This window comes from Peromyscus californicus, unplaced genomic scaffold (genome assembly GCF_007827085.1).
Source record: "Peromyscus californicus insignis strain IS unplaced genomic scaffold, ASM782708v3 Scaffold_22__1_contigs__length_63687245, whole genome shotgun sequence".
NCBI lineage: Eukaryota > Metazoa > Chordata > Mammalia > Rodentia > Cricetidae > Peromyscus > Peromyscus californicus.
The window spans coordinates 28,290,299-28,306,673 of NW_026294525.1; the positions used below are offsets into that span (position 1 = coordinate 28,290,299).

General features: G+C 36.3%; 1 protein-coding gene across 4 annotated transcripts in view; it reads left to right on the forward strand.

Annotated features, from left to right (window-relative positions):
• The window catches only part of Bclaf1 (BCL2 associated transcription factor 1), a 34,801-nt gene extending 18,796 nt beyond the window's left edge, over window positions 1-16,005 (forward strand). For 3 of the 4 annotated variants that reach the window (XM_052751139.1, XM_052751137.1, XM_052751138.1), the window contains 7 exons: window positions 167-272; window positions 1,223-1,307; window positions 4,284-4,459; window positions 5,629-5,809; window positions 6,707-6,853; window positions 13,226-13,438; window positions 13,580-16,005. In XM_052751139.1, coding sequence (XP_052607099.1) covers window positions 167-272; window positions 1,223-1,307; window positions 4,284-4,459; window positions 5,629-5,809; window positions 6,707-6,853; window positions 13,226-13,438; window positions 13,580-13,585 — 914 coding nt within the window. In that variant the 3' untranslated portion in view covers window positions 13,586-16,005. Of the gene's footprint in view, window positions 1-166; window positions 273-1,222; window positions 1,308-4,283; window positions 4,460-4,593; window positions 4,757-5,628; window positions 5,810-6,706; window positions 6,854-13,225; window positions 13,439-13,579 lie in introns of those variants that run through there. The other variant, XR_008221235.1, reaches the window with a different exon arrangement.
• Window positions 16,006-16,375: the final 370 nt, after the last annotated feature.

Below are 16,375 nucleotides of genomic sequence, written 5' to 3' on the forward strand. Positions count from 1 at the left end.
AGTAACAGAGAGCAGGAATTTTTATTTTAAACACTTGATTCTCTTCTGCTAGCTTTCTTGAGTATTTTTATTTTCTTTCACCTGCTCCATGCCCTTCTATCACAAATGAAAATCCCCCCTTAAAATTAAGATTCCTAATTCGGCAGTGTTTCTCCTAAATCAACAGAGCAATACTTCAAGTCACCTGCAGTGACCCTAAACGAGCGGTTCACGTCATACCAGAAAGCTACTGAAGAACATAGTAACCGGCAGAAGAGCCCTGAGATCCACAGGTGGGTCCAGGACGGAACTTGCATGTATCACACTATAGGACTGAAACAGCTGTAGGGTTGGGGTCTGGGGCTGGGGAGTGAATACCTAAAAGAACCCTTGAATTTGCTGAGTCTGTGTGAGCTAAAAATTGAGAAGCAGAAGAGTTTATAATGAAAAAGCATGAATATTTCTGCCAGTTGTGTTCAGTCTGGGTTCTGGCACTTTGTTGCATTTGGAACAAGTTAGTTAATGCTAGACATCAGTATTTCATCTACAGATTACTTTACAGGATAGTGGTAAAAAAGTCTCTTAACTTGCTGCTGCTTAGTTGCTGAAGTATTTTGGTGGCTGATGGCTCCTAAAGAAGCATTGAGAAGTTTTTAACTAATAAGAGTTTAAAACAGAAAGGTTCAGAATCACAGAAAAATTGAACCAAATACATGAAATTATAAGAACTCTTAGAACCAGTAATTTATTAGAATGTTAATAGCAATATTAATATTGAATATACTAATGTGTTATAATTGCATGATGATTACTTAAAATTATCAGAATACTTTTCCCTTTTTCGTGGTTTAAATATAACAATGCTTAAAAGGTCTGCTATCATTTATATATAAACATCACCCAAAACATTTTAATTGGTTTGTTTTGTGTTTGAGCCTGGATTTTGCTGCGGAGCTTTGGCTGGCCACATACTCATGTGGTGTATGTGGGCCTCAAACTCAAACTTTCTTGTCTCGACTTGTGGATTAGAGGCATTTACCACCATATCTAGTTTTTCATTGATTTTTAATATCTATAATTTTTATTTTTTGTTTTAGGAATTAAATCAATAGACTTAAAGTGACAAATTGGTTTCTCTAGAAGAGGCATAATTGTCTAGTACCCTCCAACAATGGGTAGAACTGTTCCTTTTGAATCAGAAAGTAAATTTTAAAACTTAAAATACATTTTCTTTTATATTAAGGAGGATTGACATCTCTCCAAGTGCTCTGAGGAAGCATACCCGTTTAGCAGGGGAGGAGAGAGTTTTTAAAGAAGAAAATCAGAAGGTATGTTTTTTTAAAGTATACTTGCTTATCTTTTTAGAATTTGTAAATGCATTATATTTATGGGATTGTAATTTAAACCAAGAATACTTTTTGAAAATGCTTATCAATGATAATGTCAGCCCTAAGAATAGGGACTGGTGAGTAAAGTTTATAAACATTGTGATATAAATTATATTGTGGTTTTTATGAGGTTTTGAGGTGAGATCAATGAGTCAGAATTTGAGTGTACCTTAAAGTTAATTGTATTTCTGTTTCTTCAAAGACGTTACCCTAATGCTGTTAGGCCTTTTGAGGGTAGCAAGTTTTGACAACCCAGGCTGTCCTTGAACTCACTGCAATGCTCCTGCCTCAGCTTCCTGAACGTTTAGATTGCCCATGTGTACCATCCTACCTGGCTAGTGCATGGTTTTTATGTGATTTAAGAAATAGGCTTTTTTTCCCTTGGGCTCTTTCTGTTTTTTTGGTCCTAATTCAGTTTGTTTTGTTTTTGTTTTTATTTTCCGTCTTAACAGATACTTGTGTGTGTTCTAACATGGGACAGAAAGGGGGTGGATCCAGATGGAGGGGAGGTGGGGAAGAACTGGGAGGAGTAGAAGGAGGGGAAGCCATAATCAGAATATATTGTATGCAAAAAATATTTCCAGTTTAAAAAAAAGAAAGAAAGAAAGAAATAGGCACTTTAGGCTGGATACAACTTTATTTTTTGTACCCAGGAGGCAGGGGCATGTGGATCTCTGAATTCCAGGCCTATCTGAGCTACATATAAGTTAAGTGCCAGCTGTGGCTACGTGATGAGAAAGAAAAGAAGTAGGTATTCTAAAAATGGATTTGCTAAGTGAACTCTTGTTTCTATTGGACTACTTAGGAATTTGGTTTGAAACTTGAAAAGAACCTGTATAGATCCTACAGGTAAAGTGAGGAAGCCAGGGGCGTGGTGAGAGTGCAGTGCAGTCATCGTGGGTTCTGAGGATTCAGAGTTGACGTTTATTAGGTACACTAGTTCATATGACTGTCTACGAAGTAGTGGAATATGTAGGAGAGGTAGGAAGGGATCAATTCTATTTTGAAAATGCTAAGAGTTTGGAAAATAACTTCTTTATTTTTTTGAGATAGGGTTTCTCTGTGTAACAACAGTCTTGGCTGTCCTGGATCTCACTTTGTGAACCAGGCTGGCCTTGAACTCACTGAGATCCACCTGCCTCTGCCTCCCAAGTGCTGGGATTAAAGGTGTGCGCCACCACTTCCTGGCTTGGAAAATAACTTTTTGTTCGTTTATTTTTCTAGACAGGGTTTCTCTGTGTAGCTTTGGAACCTGTCCTGGAACTTTCTCTTTAGTCCAGACTGACCTTGAACTCAAGAGATCCGCTTGCCTCTGCCTCCTGAGTGCTGGGATTAAAGGTGTATGCCATGCCACAACCACCCAGCTTCTTTTAACTTTTTTTTTTTTTTTTTGGTTGGAAAATAGCATCTTAAACCTTGACTTTCCTAATTAAAATAGTATGTCTGTTTTGTGGATTTGTGGAGTAATTGGGCTATCTTGGATTGTTTGTACTTCTGTTGGTAGGACTTACTGACATTTCCAGTATAGAGATTTTTCAGTAGGTGTGATACTGACTGAATTGATTTTGAACTCTAGATTTAGGGATAAGGTGATGTCTGTGCACAGGAGATAACAGTTTTGGAAAAATGGACTGAAGAATCAACCAGTTTAATACTTTTTAAAAAATTTTTGACCTTAATACTTTAGGTTCAGTAAGTGTTAATTGTGTTAATTTCCCCAACAGTTCACTCTGTCTTTGTGCTCTGACAGTATTTTTCTCCTCTTAGTACTCAGACTAAATTTTGGTCTGAAAGAGAAGTGATAGGTGATTAGGAGGACATGATACTAGGGCTTTTCCATCTTTCTGTCTTAATTTAATGAATAACATGTTAATAAGAAATTAGATGCTTAGCAAACTTTACAAAGTAGTTTCCCTTAGGTTATCTTGTTTCTTGTGGAGTTAGTAATACCCAGGTGAATAAGAAGGCTTTGCTTATGAGTAGATTTGTTAGCCTAGGAACAAATTGGTGAGCAGTACTTATCACATTGAGAAATGCATACATATATACATATATATATATTTCAGGTTTGTTCATGCTTATGATTATTACAGTTAGACTTCCCGGAATAAATACTTCTCATTGTTGAATAATGTCAAGGATGTCCACATTGCTTAGCATCTTACTGATGTATAATTTCTCTTCATTCCTAGATGCCTCTTTTCAACTCCTAAATTATATAGTATTTGAAAAAGCAATGGAACAAGGAGGAGGTGAACTGTGACCCAGTTAAACTAATGTCTGTTGCAATACCTGAATTGAGAAAGGGCAGTATATGGCCCAAGATACACTGAGTACAGGATTGCCAATAATATCTGTTTGACTTTGTTTGACCTTTGTTCAACCTCAGTTTCTTAATTGAATTCCACTTGCATGTCATGAAAACTACAGAATCCCTAATTTTGAAGTATCTTTTCTTGGGCTTATCAACTTATCTGAGAAGAAGAGCTTGATGATAATGAGGCTTGGTTAATGAGTCCCCTAACATCAGGATCTCAAGATCATAGGCTGAAAGCCACATTGCAACTATAGATGATAACTTTTGACACTGTTCAACTATTTCCTAAAAGCTGTTTGGAAGAATGAGCGTTAATCATGATTCTCTGAGTAGAGGATGTATCACTTTGTTGTTGGAAGATTATTATAGATTGCTTCGAATAAATACCACAAATCTAAGGATTTTAGTAACTTAATTCTAGTGTATGTACACAAATGCTCAGTAAAAATAGGTATTTTTAAAAAATTCCAAGGATGATGATTGTAAATGATGCATTGGTTTTTGATACTAAAATGCAGTAGAACCTGGTGTAATGCTGCATGTATATTTGCATTTCTGTTTCCACCCTGAATTCTGTATTTTACATGTGTTTTCTACAGGGAGATAAAAAATTAAGGTGTGATTCAGCTGATCTTCGGCATGACATTGACCGTCGCCGTAAAGAAAGAAGTAAAGAACGGGGTGATTCCAAGGGCTCCAGGGAATCTAGTGGATCAAGAAAGCAAGAAAAACCTCCAAAAGATTACAAGGAATACAAATCTTACAAAGATGACAGGTAATTGTTAAAATTGTCTTGACTTAGGGTTTAGCTTCTAATTAGCCTTTAATAATTGTCAGCTTAATTGCTTTCAATTTTGACTATGTAATCGAATGTTTAAATTTAAACAATTAAAATTATTTGTTTTACAGCAAAAATGTATTTGTCTTTTACACGGCTTATGGTGGATGAGGACAAAAACTTTGGAATAGCAAGCTAACACTGAAAAAAAAAATGACAAATTAATGTGTCCTATTATCCAGGCTACATCAGGAGGTTGGACTTCAATGCAGTGCATTTCTAGAAACAGTTTGTGTAAGAACTGGTTCGTTATGCTTGATTCCGCACTTTTTCAACTCATAACACCCAGAGTACAAGACTGTTAAAGTGATATCTAGTGGTTTAACATGGGAGAGATGGGGGGGAGGAAAAACTAGGAAATAGGATTGTGCATTAGTCTTTGAAAATTATAATTCCGTGGATACTATTAGCATTGGTAAGAGTTACTGCAGGTATGACCTTTTTGGGTGTTGCATTAGAATCATGTAAATTTGATCATCATAAAGTCAAATGTAGGAATACAATGTATTATAGATAATTGTTTTTCTTGATGTTCATTAGGTAAATGGTGGATTTTACTTGTGTTTTTAAATTTATGACTGTTATTTGTAATGTCATGTGCCTTTTATTTCTATCATGATGCTATGGCCCAAACCGTACAAACTGTTCTTACTCAGGGTGTATATAAACTGCAGTCATTTAAAACTTGGACTCGAGAACATTTTCGGTCTGGGTTGTAGCTTAGTTGTAGAGTACTTACCTAGCTAGCTAGCATGTGTCAGGCCCTGGGTTCAATCCCCAGCACTGCAACAAACAACAGAAACCCCCTCTCCTTTCCTTTATTAAAATAAGAAAAGATTACAAGTTAATGTAATGAAGAACTGAGCATCATTGACGTTTGCAAACTACCAGTGTCTAGCTGGTAGGCTCTAGTGTGTTTGTTAATTATGTGAAAGAACCATTGAAGAAGATTGGAAATAGACTGTCAGAGTTTACACCCGATTTTACTTGTGTATAATTTAAAGGGGATAGGTTTTTTTTTTTTAACTTAAAAACATTCCTCATAAGATTCTAAAGAATTCTTTGTCTTTTAAAAAAAAAAGCACATTTTTTTCTTTATTTTTCAGCAAACACAAAGGTAGAGAGCAAGACCATTCTCGATCGTCATCCTCTTCAGCATCCCCTTCCTCACCCAGCTCTCGAGAAGAAAAAGAGAGTAAGAAAGAAAGAGAAGAAGAGTTTAAAACTCACCATGAGATGAAAGACTACTCGGGATTTGCAGGAGTTAGCAGACCTCGAGGAACCTTTGTAAGTCATAGTTGTCTTTGATCATTCAGGAGGCTTTACCTTGGAGAACTGTGACAAGGGAAATCAAATATACCCTGTAGATTATTAGCCGTCTTATCCAAAGTCAGAATCAGAATCAGTCTTGAGAAATGAAATGGTATTTGAAATACTATCTTCATTCTGAAATGCCATTTTGAGATCTTGAAGCATCTATATAAACAGATACTTGTTTTTTCCAGATCAGTAACAGTTTAAAAAGTTCACTTATTAAATCACTAGTTTGAAAAAACCTATTTTAAAAACAGTCAAATCTACTCATCTCTGTATTATTAGTTTTCGTTTTTGCCTATTCAGGTCCTTGCTTATTTGTGTACCAGTTACACTTTTCCTGATTCTACATAGCATGCATTATCTCCATGTTTTACAAGGTTACTGTAACTTACAGGCTTAAAGGTCGGGTATTTTCTCCCATCCATACTTTTATCTTTAGTTTTATCTAGTTGGATGTTGCGACAGTCACTAGGTCATTTAGGGAAAGGAAGACATTTCTTATAGGGTAACAGATGTGGTTAAACAACTGGGGTTCTCGTGATATAATTCAAAGGAACTAGATAACTTTCGGCTAGTGAAAAGGGGGGGGCTAACTATATCATAGTTTAAAAATACTAGTTCCAGGTCATGAAAATACATCTTATACTTCAATATATTATTTTTCTTAATCTACTCAACTTCCCGTAGGCCTATGGTATAATATAAAATGGCTACCCTTTTCATCCTCAGTGGCTGTGAAGACAGACAGGTGGTCAGACACACATGCACACATACATTTTGCTTTTGTTACTGCAGTAAAATCTAGAGTTTGCATGTAACTAAATACCTTTGATTGCGTTACTAAACAGCTTTGTTAATGTTAATCAGTTTCGAATTAGAGGCAGAGGAAGAGCCAGAGGAGTTTTTGCTGGGACAAATACTGGTCCAAACAACTCAAATACTACTTTTCAAAAGAGACCGAAGGAAGAGGAATGGGATCCAGAATATACCCCAAAGAGCAAGAAGTACTTCTTGGTGGGTGTTAGAAATCTGTTTTATTTGGTTTGCGTTTATTTTCAAAACATCCTAGGTGAATACATTTCAGTACAGATATTCACCATTATGAGATTTCACTGTAATGTGGGCGAACATTTTTTTTTCTCCTAATACCATTACTTAAATTGTTTGAAGCTTTGAGTCAGATGTGGGTCCCTTTAGTTCTGATTATATGCTTGACTTAACATCACATACAGTAGGCCGATGAAGGTAAATTAAAAATATGCCTGATTTGATTGTCGCATTCAGAGAAAAAACATACCGTAGTTAATTCTTTCATATCTGTCTTAAGACAGTTCTAAGTGTAGAAACCTCTTAATTAAATTGTATTTTCTATCATAACTTTAAAGACAAGAAAAGTAATGTTTGTCACAATTCTTGTAATGAAGGATCTCAAGGTTTTCAAAATTCTTTGGAATAATAGGAAAAACAAGTTTTGAAAAATGTAATTGCTAGATATGCTGGCTTTCATCCTTGCTTGTGATGGACATGCTTTTCCTGTCCAAATAGTTTTTCAAGGGTAACATAGGAGGTTATTGGTCTTGAAGGAGCTATAGATAGTATGGTAATTGTGTTGAGTTCGGCATGGGATAAGAAAGAGTGTATGTTCTGTATTGTAGAGAAAGATGATGCTAAGGTCCCAAAACTTACCAGAAGTATTAGTTTTTGTCATAGTTTTTCAGGGAAGTCTTGTTTTGGGGCTGGTTTCGAAAATTGAGAGCAAGTAAGGAAATAGTAATGGGCTTAGAGGGCAAGCAAATCTGAGTGTCCATAGCAGATTTGCCTAATTAGAGGCCAAATCTTTATTCTGAAGCGAATCTGTTTGGAAAATTATCATCAGTACACTTCTTCTAAATGGATTTCTACTTTCCTGTTTACATCAGTGACCCCAAATTTGGAAAAGTTCTATAAACTTTTAAATGCAGGATGATTAACAGTCATTCAGTTCGTGTTCTCTGCTGAGAAACTACTAACTTGAGATAGCAATCTGGAAATAATAGGTGTGTGATTCAGTTATTGATGAATTGGTTTAGAAGAAGACTCATTTACATTGGATTTTGATCATAAATGGCTGGGTAGATGGCTCAGTGGCTAAGAGCACTTGCTGCTCCTACAGAGGACCAAAGTTGAATTCTCAATAAACATATCTTGGGATCTGACACCCCCTTTTAGCCTCTTCTGTGGGTACCTGTGGGGTCGTGTGCACTTACCACAAATACATTTTTTTTTTGGTTTATTTTTTTGAGACAGGGTCTAACATAGCCCTGGCTGTCTTAGAACTCACTGTGTAGACCAGGCTGGCTTCAAACCCAGAGAGATCCACCTGTCTCTGCCTTCCCAGAGCTAGGATTAAACCATATGCCACCACACTTGGCTAAAAAATGTTTTAAAATTAAGCATTGTGATCTTTTAAGAAAAAAATAGAACCTATAAATTACTCTTTTATTTTAATTTTCTTAAAAGGCAACTAGTTTAAAATCCTAGTTTGGGGCTTCAGGACAAGTAAGTGAAAGAAACTTTGAGTTCTTGTGACTTTACCACTGAGCTGATTAGGAGAGTTATAGAGAAGTTGTCTTGAGTCCTAACAGAAAGATGGCCAGGTAGACTGAGCAAACTAGAAGGGTCAAAGGGTTAGGTTTTTGGTATAAATATGTTTGGGAAAATTGAGAAAACCCAGGAATCAGGATTGTAGTAGGGCTGGCAGTGGTGGCACATGCCTTTAATCCCATCACTAGGAGGCAGAGAATCTGTCTGTGAGTTCCAGGACAGCCAGGGCTACACGGAGAAACCCTGTCCTGAAAACAAAACAAAACAACCTCAAACAAACAAGAAGGATTGTGGTAGTCCATAGTATTTTAGTAATGAAAGCAATTGAAGAGGGAGGTAGCAGTTGCCTGACCCAAGGGTCTGCATTTGAAAGGCTTTTAAAGCATTTCCTGCAAGGTTTTCCTTGCTGTGGAGCTTTGACTGACTTCATACTTGATTTGGCCTCCTCCTGCCTTAGCTTCCTAAATGCTGGCCAGGGTTACAGTTGTGGCCCACCACCCCTGACTTTAATGGGAACTTGGAAATAATTTGATCAGGTGTAGTGTAACTCAAAACCTAGAGGAAAGACAAAGTTTTCAGGAAAATTAAATTCTCCCTATCCGTGTTGAATTGGAAGTGATCGGAGAAAGCAGGAGTAAATCCAGTGGAAAGTTGTTAATGAAGATTTAGAGAGACATCAAGATCCAGGAATCATCATAGGACAGTCACCATTAAAGATGGGATAAGCTCACACAGGATACATGTTGTTAAAAGATCGGATGAAGAGTAATAAAAATGCCAGACAAAAATAGTTCAAGTTTGAGGGATCAGAAAGTTAAGAGAGAATAAGCATTAACTAGTAAATATGTAACCATTAGGTCTTTTTACTTTTCTTAAGATAGGGTTTCTCTATATAGACTAGGCTGGCTTCAGACTTACAGAGATCTCTCTGCCTCTGCTTCCTGACTGCTGGGAATAAAGGAGTGTGTGTGGCATACTACTATTACACCCCTTTAACAGTTTCAAAACCTAGTGTATTTTTGAGACATGGTCTCAAACCTGCTTGGTGTATACTGGATGATGACTTTGACTTCCTGATTTTACTGTGCTTATTCCTGAGTTCTGGCATTATAGGTTTGATGCTGTACTCAACCAAAAGATAGAATTTAGACCAGACTTTCTTTTGCTTATCAGAATCTGCTGTCTCAATTTGGACATAGGCATTTTAGATTGTCTTATAATGTGCAGTAATTTTATTAGTGTGTTATTTTAAGAATTTAGTTACTTGATGGGTGTGGTGGTGCACACTTATAATCCCAGTACTCTGGGAGGCAGAAGCAAAGTGGATCTCTTGAGTTTGTGGCCAGCCTGGTCAACAGAGCAAGTTCCAGGACAGCTAAGACTACACAGAGAAACACTGTATCGAAAGAAACAAGCAACAACCAAAAAAATTAGTTACATAAATGGTGATAATTTGTTGCTGTTGTGGGCAGTCATTTTAATTTTTTTTTTTTTTTTTTTTTGGAGGCAGGGTTTCTCTGTGTAGCCTTGGATGTTCAAGAACTTGCTTTGTAGACCAGGCTGGCCTCAGATCTGCCTGCCTCTGCCTCTGGAGTTCTAGGATTATAGGTATGCACCACTGCTGCCCTGTTGTGGGTTGTAATTTTAAAGTTTTGATCTGTATAATATATGTATACACATATCACAGACTGATGGTTAAAAGTTATTTTGGTACTTAAGAGCAATTGAAATGGCAGCTTGGATTTACCAGAAGTTTTCTTTTCTTTTCTTTTTTTTTTTTTTTTTTGAGACAGAGTTTCTCTGTGTTGCCCTGGTGGTCTTGAAACACTCTCTGTAGACCAGGTTGGCTTTGAACTCATAGAGATCCACCTGCCTCTGCCTCCTGAGTACTAGGATTAAAGGCATATGTCATCACCACCTGGCTCACTAGAGTGTTTTAATTTCAAATATTTTTCATTTTATGTACATTGACTTTAGACTGTATTAAGAATAGATATACCAGCAAAAATAACAGTTCAAAAAAGATGGGGTTTAATTTCTTTGGGTTCTTTAACAATAATATACCAGTGTAGAACTTTTAACCCCGTAGAATTTGAATGCTTAGTACCAGTGAAGCTGGGCGTGGCAGTGCATACCTGCAATCGCAGCATTCAGGCAGAAGGGTAGACACAAACATGGGGCCAGCAAGGGCTACATAGTGACCCTACTGTCAGACATGAAAAAAATGTAAAGTTTAAAAGTCTGTCTGAGTTGAGACTGTGCTGTACTATAGATGAAGAGGGATAAAGTTACTCAGAAGTTTGACCGTTGGGCTAGTAAGAATGGAGTTAGTATTTGAGTCTGTGCACTATGCTCTAAGCTGAATTTTTGATTTGTGGACCTCATACTACCTTGATGAATTACAGTAATGCTTGTTTCTTACCTCCAACCTTGGCTTTCTGAAGAGGTGTGATAATCGGTAATAAGAATTGTAGGAAATAGACTAGTGTCAGGTAGATCCTGAGAGATGAACACAAGTCGTTGGAACAAGTGGGAAAATACAGAAAAGGGCAAGTTCTCAGAAGAAAAGTAAATGATTAATCCCTGCTAGAGTGAGGAGCTTAGGGATGGAGGAGGGGTCAGGTTTGGGAGTCACTTTTGAAATTTAACTTTTTAAACTAATGAGGGGAGCTCGAGACAGGATTTTGTGCTGCAGAACAGTCTAACTTTAAAATGTCATTCCTGTCTCCTGAATGGGATTATAGGTCTCCTTACCTGGATAACTGTGTTAGGGGAGAGGTGAGGATACAGGAGAGCTTCAGTCCATTATAGATTCCTTCAAAAACAAAAGCCATTTTAACTGTCACCTCTGAAAAGTTTAATGACTAAAATTAGGAAATTGAGATTTTGAAGGTAAGAATTTGAAAATTGAGACTGTTTTGAGTGGCTGGGGAGGAGGCTCAGTGGTTAAGCTGGAATTCCCCAGATGCTCATACAGATGCTGGGTTTGTGGTGTGTAATTCCTGCCTCCATGGTGGAGATAAGGGATTCTCCTAGCCATAGCTACCACACTGATGGGTCTGTTTGCAAGACCCTTCCTTCCTCAGTGAAAAAGGTGAACCGTCAAGAATGTTCCCAGCTTTAGTCACGCCTTCCACAGGCATGCACACACCCTTGGCCAAGCACCCATACATAACACATGCCACACACACATGAAAATGGCAGAAGGAGAAAAAAGAGTGTGCTTAGTCTCCATAATTTCCCGGAGTTCCTGTTAGGATTTCTCTGAAGGAAACATCGTAGTCTCCTGAGGTTCTGCTTTCTTTTTACTTCAACTTTCCGATGAGTGTGTATCTAAGGAATGGCTAATTTGGCTGGCACCCAGCTTTGCTACTGCCTTTCCCCCCATTTCTACTCTGAGTTGCCTGATATATTCATTTACTGTCCCCAGGATTTGTGGGGATTGTAGCCTGTAGATAATGGTCAGTAAGAGTTTTCATTTTTCTTGGTTTCTTGGTGTTTTATAGGATAGGAAGGAGTAGATAGTCAACAGCATACCTGGTTCTAAAGATTGGATGAATGAGTACATGTATTCAGAGCAGTGTCTTACCATACCTAGAAGCACTAGAGAATCACTGAGTTCTTGCTTCTCAGACACTGAGCCAGTATTTTTTTTACTGATTCTGTTCTCTAGTGCTCCCTCTAGGCTGTGTCTTTGAATTAGAATGAGGCAAATTCTCAGAGAATTGGGTTAGTTTTTGTTGAAGATGTAAATGGCAGGTGTTTTCTCCAGAACTTCTTCACCTCTTCCTAAAATTCAAGAACTAATAAATGCCACATCTAGAAAAAAAAGGCTCTAAAATTTGGGTATTAATCCCATGAGGGAGCATGAAACAATGTAATTATAGACATTGTTTTGAATGACTCTTTTCTGATGTCTCTAACATTTTGTTGAGCTCAGAAGTTATGGAATCATGCACACCTAGCAATCTTCATTGGTTTGATAAAGCTATCAAGATACTAGTTATTAACAGTTTAGAACTCTTCTTTAAAACAGTTTAATAATTGCCTGTATATTTCCAATTTTTAAGTTGCATAAGAAGTTCATCTTTACAAAATGGTTATGCATAAAGGCTTATTCTGTTTTGCAATCAAGTCTTTGTGACACATTTTAAAAGATTTTAGAGAATTGGGTAGTTGCTCAGTATAAGTACTTAAAAGGCTGTGCAATATGACATTTGCATTATGCTTGTTTTCTTGTAGAGGGCCATTATCCTGCCTCGCTTTACATTTTACAATTGGCAGATTTAATTAATGAGTTAGGGAGACCTTTGGCCTTTTGTATTGTATTTTGGAATGGGAATACTTACTTATAAACTTACAAGTACTTTTCAGCCTTGGAGATTGTTTTGCTTAATAGAACAGTTTGTAAGTTGGAGAGTAACAATTTAAATACAGCTAATGAAAAATTAAGTTGGAATGTAATAGCTTCGATACTTTCTGTAAAATAGCTGAGATAAATTGCCATGGGGCTCTGCTGTCATTTACCATTCAAACGCCTAGGCTGCAGATAGATGTATATTCACATCTAGATTTAAATCTCAGTGTAGAATTTTAGAATCTTTCCTGCTAGGCATAATTTATATAACATGTAATAAATGTTACTTATAGTATTACAGTGACATTTTCTGGCTTTTGTAGTGTCCTTATGATATTTTTGTGGGGAAGTTTTTTTGAATCACATTGCTTGCAGTGTGACTTTAATTAATATCTTAACAAGAAAGCCATTTCATTGATGTGTTTTCTTTTCAAACCTATCTATAGCATGATGACAGAGATGATGGTGTGGATTATTGGGCCAAAAGAGGAAGAGGTCGTGGTACTTTTCAACGCGGCAGAGGGCGCTTTAATTTCAAAAAATCAGGTAGCAGTCCAAAATGGACTCATGACAAATACCAAGGGGACGGGATTGTTGAAGATGAAGAGGAGACCATGGAAAATAATGAAGAGAAGAAGGACAGACGCAAAGAAGAAAAGGTAGACATTCTCTGATTTTGGACAGATTTGATTTAGTGTGAGCGTGGCAGGCAAGTCAGTTGATCAGCTTGTAAAAATAATTATCATTAACATTGACTACTCACAGCTTCATTGACCTCTAATTTCTTTTTCCCTTTTTAGGAATAGTCTGAAGATTGCAACAGAGAGCAGAACTTGACACACATTTTTTAAACCTGATTTTTGTTTTCAAATAAGAATGTAAACATTTTACTTAAAATTTACTGTTTGCAAGTAGTCTATAGAAATTTTGTTTTAAGTCTTCAAATACCTTGGAAACATAGTAGACTGTATGTTGAAAATTGTATTGAAATAAAGTAGGAAATGTTCCGTACCATATTTGTAACTATCAACTTTTAAAAACCTTTGACTGTTTTTGTTACATGCATTGTATTTCTGCTTTGTCTATAAGAAATGGTCAAGTCCAGCTCTGGACAGCTCTGATTCTCTTGCCTCCCTGTTTGTTAACGTTTGATTCCGAAGTGAACGTCAGCTCCACACAAATCCACACAAACCTTGACCAGGCGTTGTTTATAGTGACCACACTAATTGTTTAACTGGACACATCTGTTTAACATCTTTTTTAATTTGAACACACTACATTGTAGGGCGACTAATTTTCAAAACTACCACAAAAGTTGCTATTCTGCTAAACTAGTTTCACACTTCAGCAAATATATAAGGACAATAGCTTTGTTAATAGCTAAAAAGTACAAATTATTAAAAGTTAGGAAGGTTTGAGAAAGTGGTATTTTTACTGAAAGCAAGCAGTGGCCTGTAAAATCATTTTAAGAGCCTTTCCTGTATGAATTCAAAATTGAATATTCTCTTTCATTCTCATTTGATAGTTTGAGTCATGGTTTTAGATACCAGCCACCTAGGAGAGAGAGAAACTGGTTTGTATTATCAGTGTAAGTAAAAATCCTAATTCCACAGCCCTGGTTGTATTTTCTAAAAAACAAGAACAGCAAAACTTGGGAGTCCTATTCCTGAAGCATAATTTGGTGCAGTCAGTCATTAAGTACCTGATTGAATAGCTTACATATTTATTGGATACTCTGAACAGCTGTAGATTAGTCCATAATTTAACCATATAATTAGGTAGATCCAACTTACTGTTTAGTAGTTAAATAATTTGTTTTCTCTTAATGTTACCAATAAAAGATTCTGTCAGGAACCTTGTATCATTGATCTGACCTCCACCCCTTCCCCCATTATTTTAAGTTTATAAAACGACCATTTTCTTTTCAAGTACTCTACCTTACCTAAAGAGGTAGATAATAATCTTTGCTATTTAATAGCCCTTGGAGGGGTAAAGTTCATGCTAAGACTGATTTTTTTTTTTCTAAACATGTTAAACCAGCCACATTGCATTTAAAGGAGATAATGCTTATGCTATTAATGTAAACTTTTAAAACTTGTAAGTGTATGGCTCTTTCATTCTCTGTTTTGATGATTTACAATGTGTTTTAGACTTTGAATATCTAGTGACATTTGCTAAGAGCTATTGGCAACAAAATTAAAACCAAAAAGTCAACATGTGATATGTTTAAGTTTTTCACTCAGTATCACATGATTTCTCCCCTTAATTGTCTATCTGGAATTATTTAGTAAATCAGAAAATATCTGCAAAGCAACTTTATTACATCAATCTGGACATAATTAGTACCATCCTGTTCAGATTAATATTTAAATATAAAAGCAAAAAAAAAAATATAAAAGCAATATGTATTTAATTCCCTAACAATTTTCATACCATTCTGTTTTATATGAATACATTTAACTTTTAACAGTTATTTGGTTATACACCAAATCTTGGCATGTTTACCTTTACTTTTTCCTACAACAAAGAAAAGTAGTAGATTTACTGAAAAATAATTTAATAGGGAGTAACAGGTTATATTTTAAGTGCGAATGCAATGCTGTAACCTTTGATTACTTTCATTTTAAAGTTAAGAAAGAAGATCTCACTACATTAAAGTAAAGTATGGTGGTAAGAACTCTGCAGTAGAACACCACTGTGAATCTTCTGTTTTTCAGAGCCAAACATAAAGCAGCCTGTGTGTATTTTTTGAGATCACTATTTATTTCTCATTTCATGACATGTTACAAAGCTAGATGGCTCCTCTTGGTAGAGCTGCTTGATTATAAGTGCCAGGAAAATAACTGTTAGTAGCTGCATTAATGTACTTCCTTTGCTCAGAGAAAAGAAATACAAATGAACCAAAGGATTTTTCCAGGAAAAAAAAAAAGCAGTTTCCGAAGGCCATGACTCAGTTCTTAGGTGTGTATGCTTTTCAACATCTTAGGCATTTTAATAAAAAGCAAAGCCTTTTCCAGTTGCACTCTATTTCAAGGATTGAAATTGGTATTGTTCCCTTTTGTCACAGTTAAAAATCAGTGTTGGGAATTAAATTATAATTTGAGGGAAAATATTACCCCATGAGAATGAATGTAGCTGGCTAAATGATTCTTATTCAAGTGTGGTGTATATTTCAACAGGGACCCTTGTAAATTGTCATATGCCAATAAAGTGTCCTAAGTGGTAATAGCTGTTGTCTGTTTACCTGATTGGGAGGCTGTTCCTGGGTGTACTTTCTACTCGGCTGTTTTTCTATGGCCTGTTTCTAGAATTTAGAATATCAACTCAAGTGTAGTAAACTTGGTATGTGGTTTGATAAATGTTTTTTATTTAAAGATTCTTCAAAACTGTCTTAATCACTTTTCTTTTCCTTGGAAGATGAGAATGCATGTAGTTTTTAGTGAGCCATACTGGAAAACACAGGAATTCCAGGCTAGTAGTCATCAAAGAGAAGTCCTTGAAAAGAAAAAGACACTGAACTTTTTGTTTTTTGTTTGTTTGGCTGGGTTTTCGAGACAGGCTCTGTGTAAGAGAGGCTTTACTGGAAGTCATTTTGT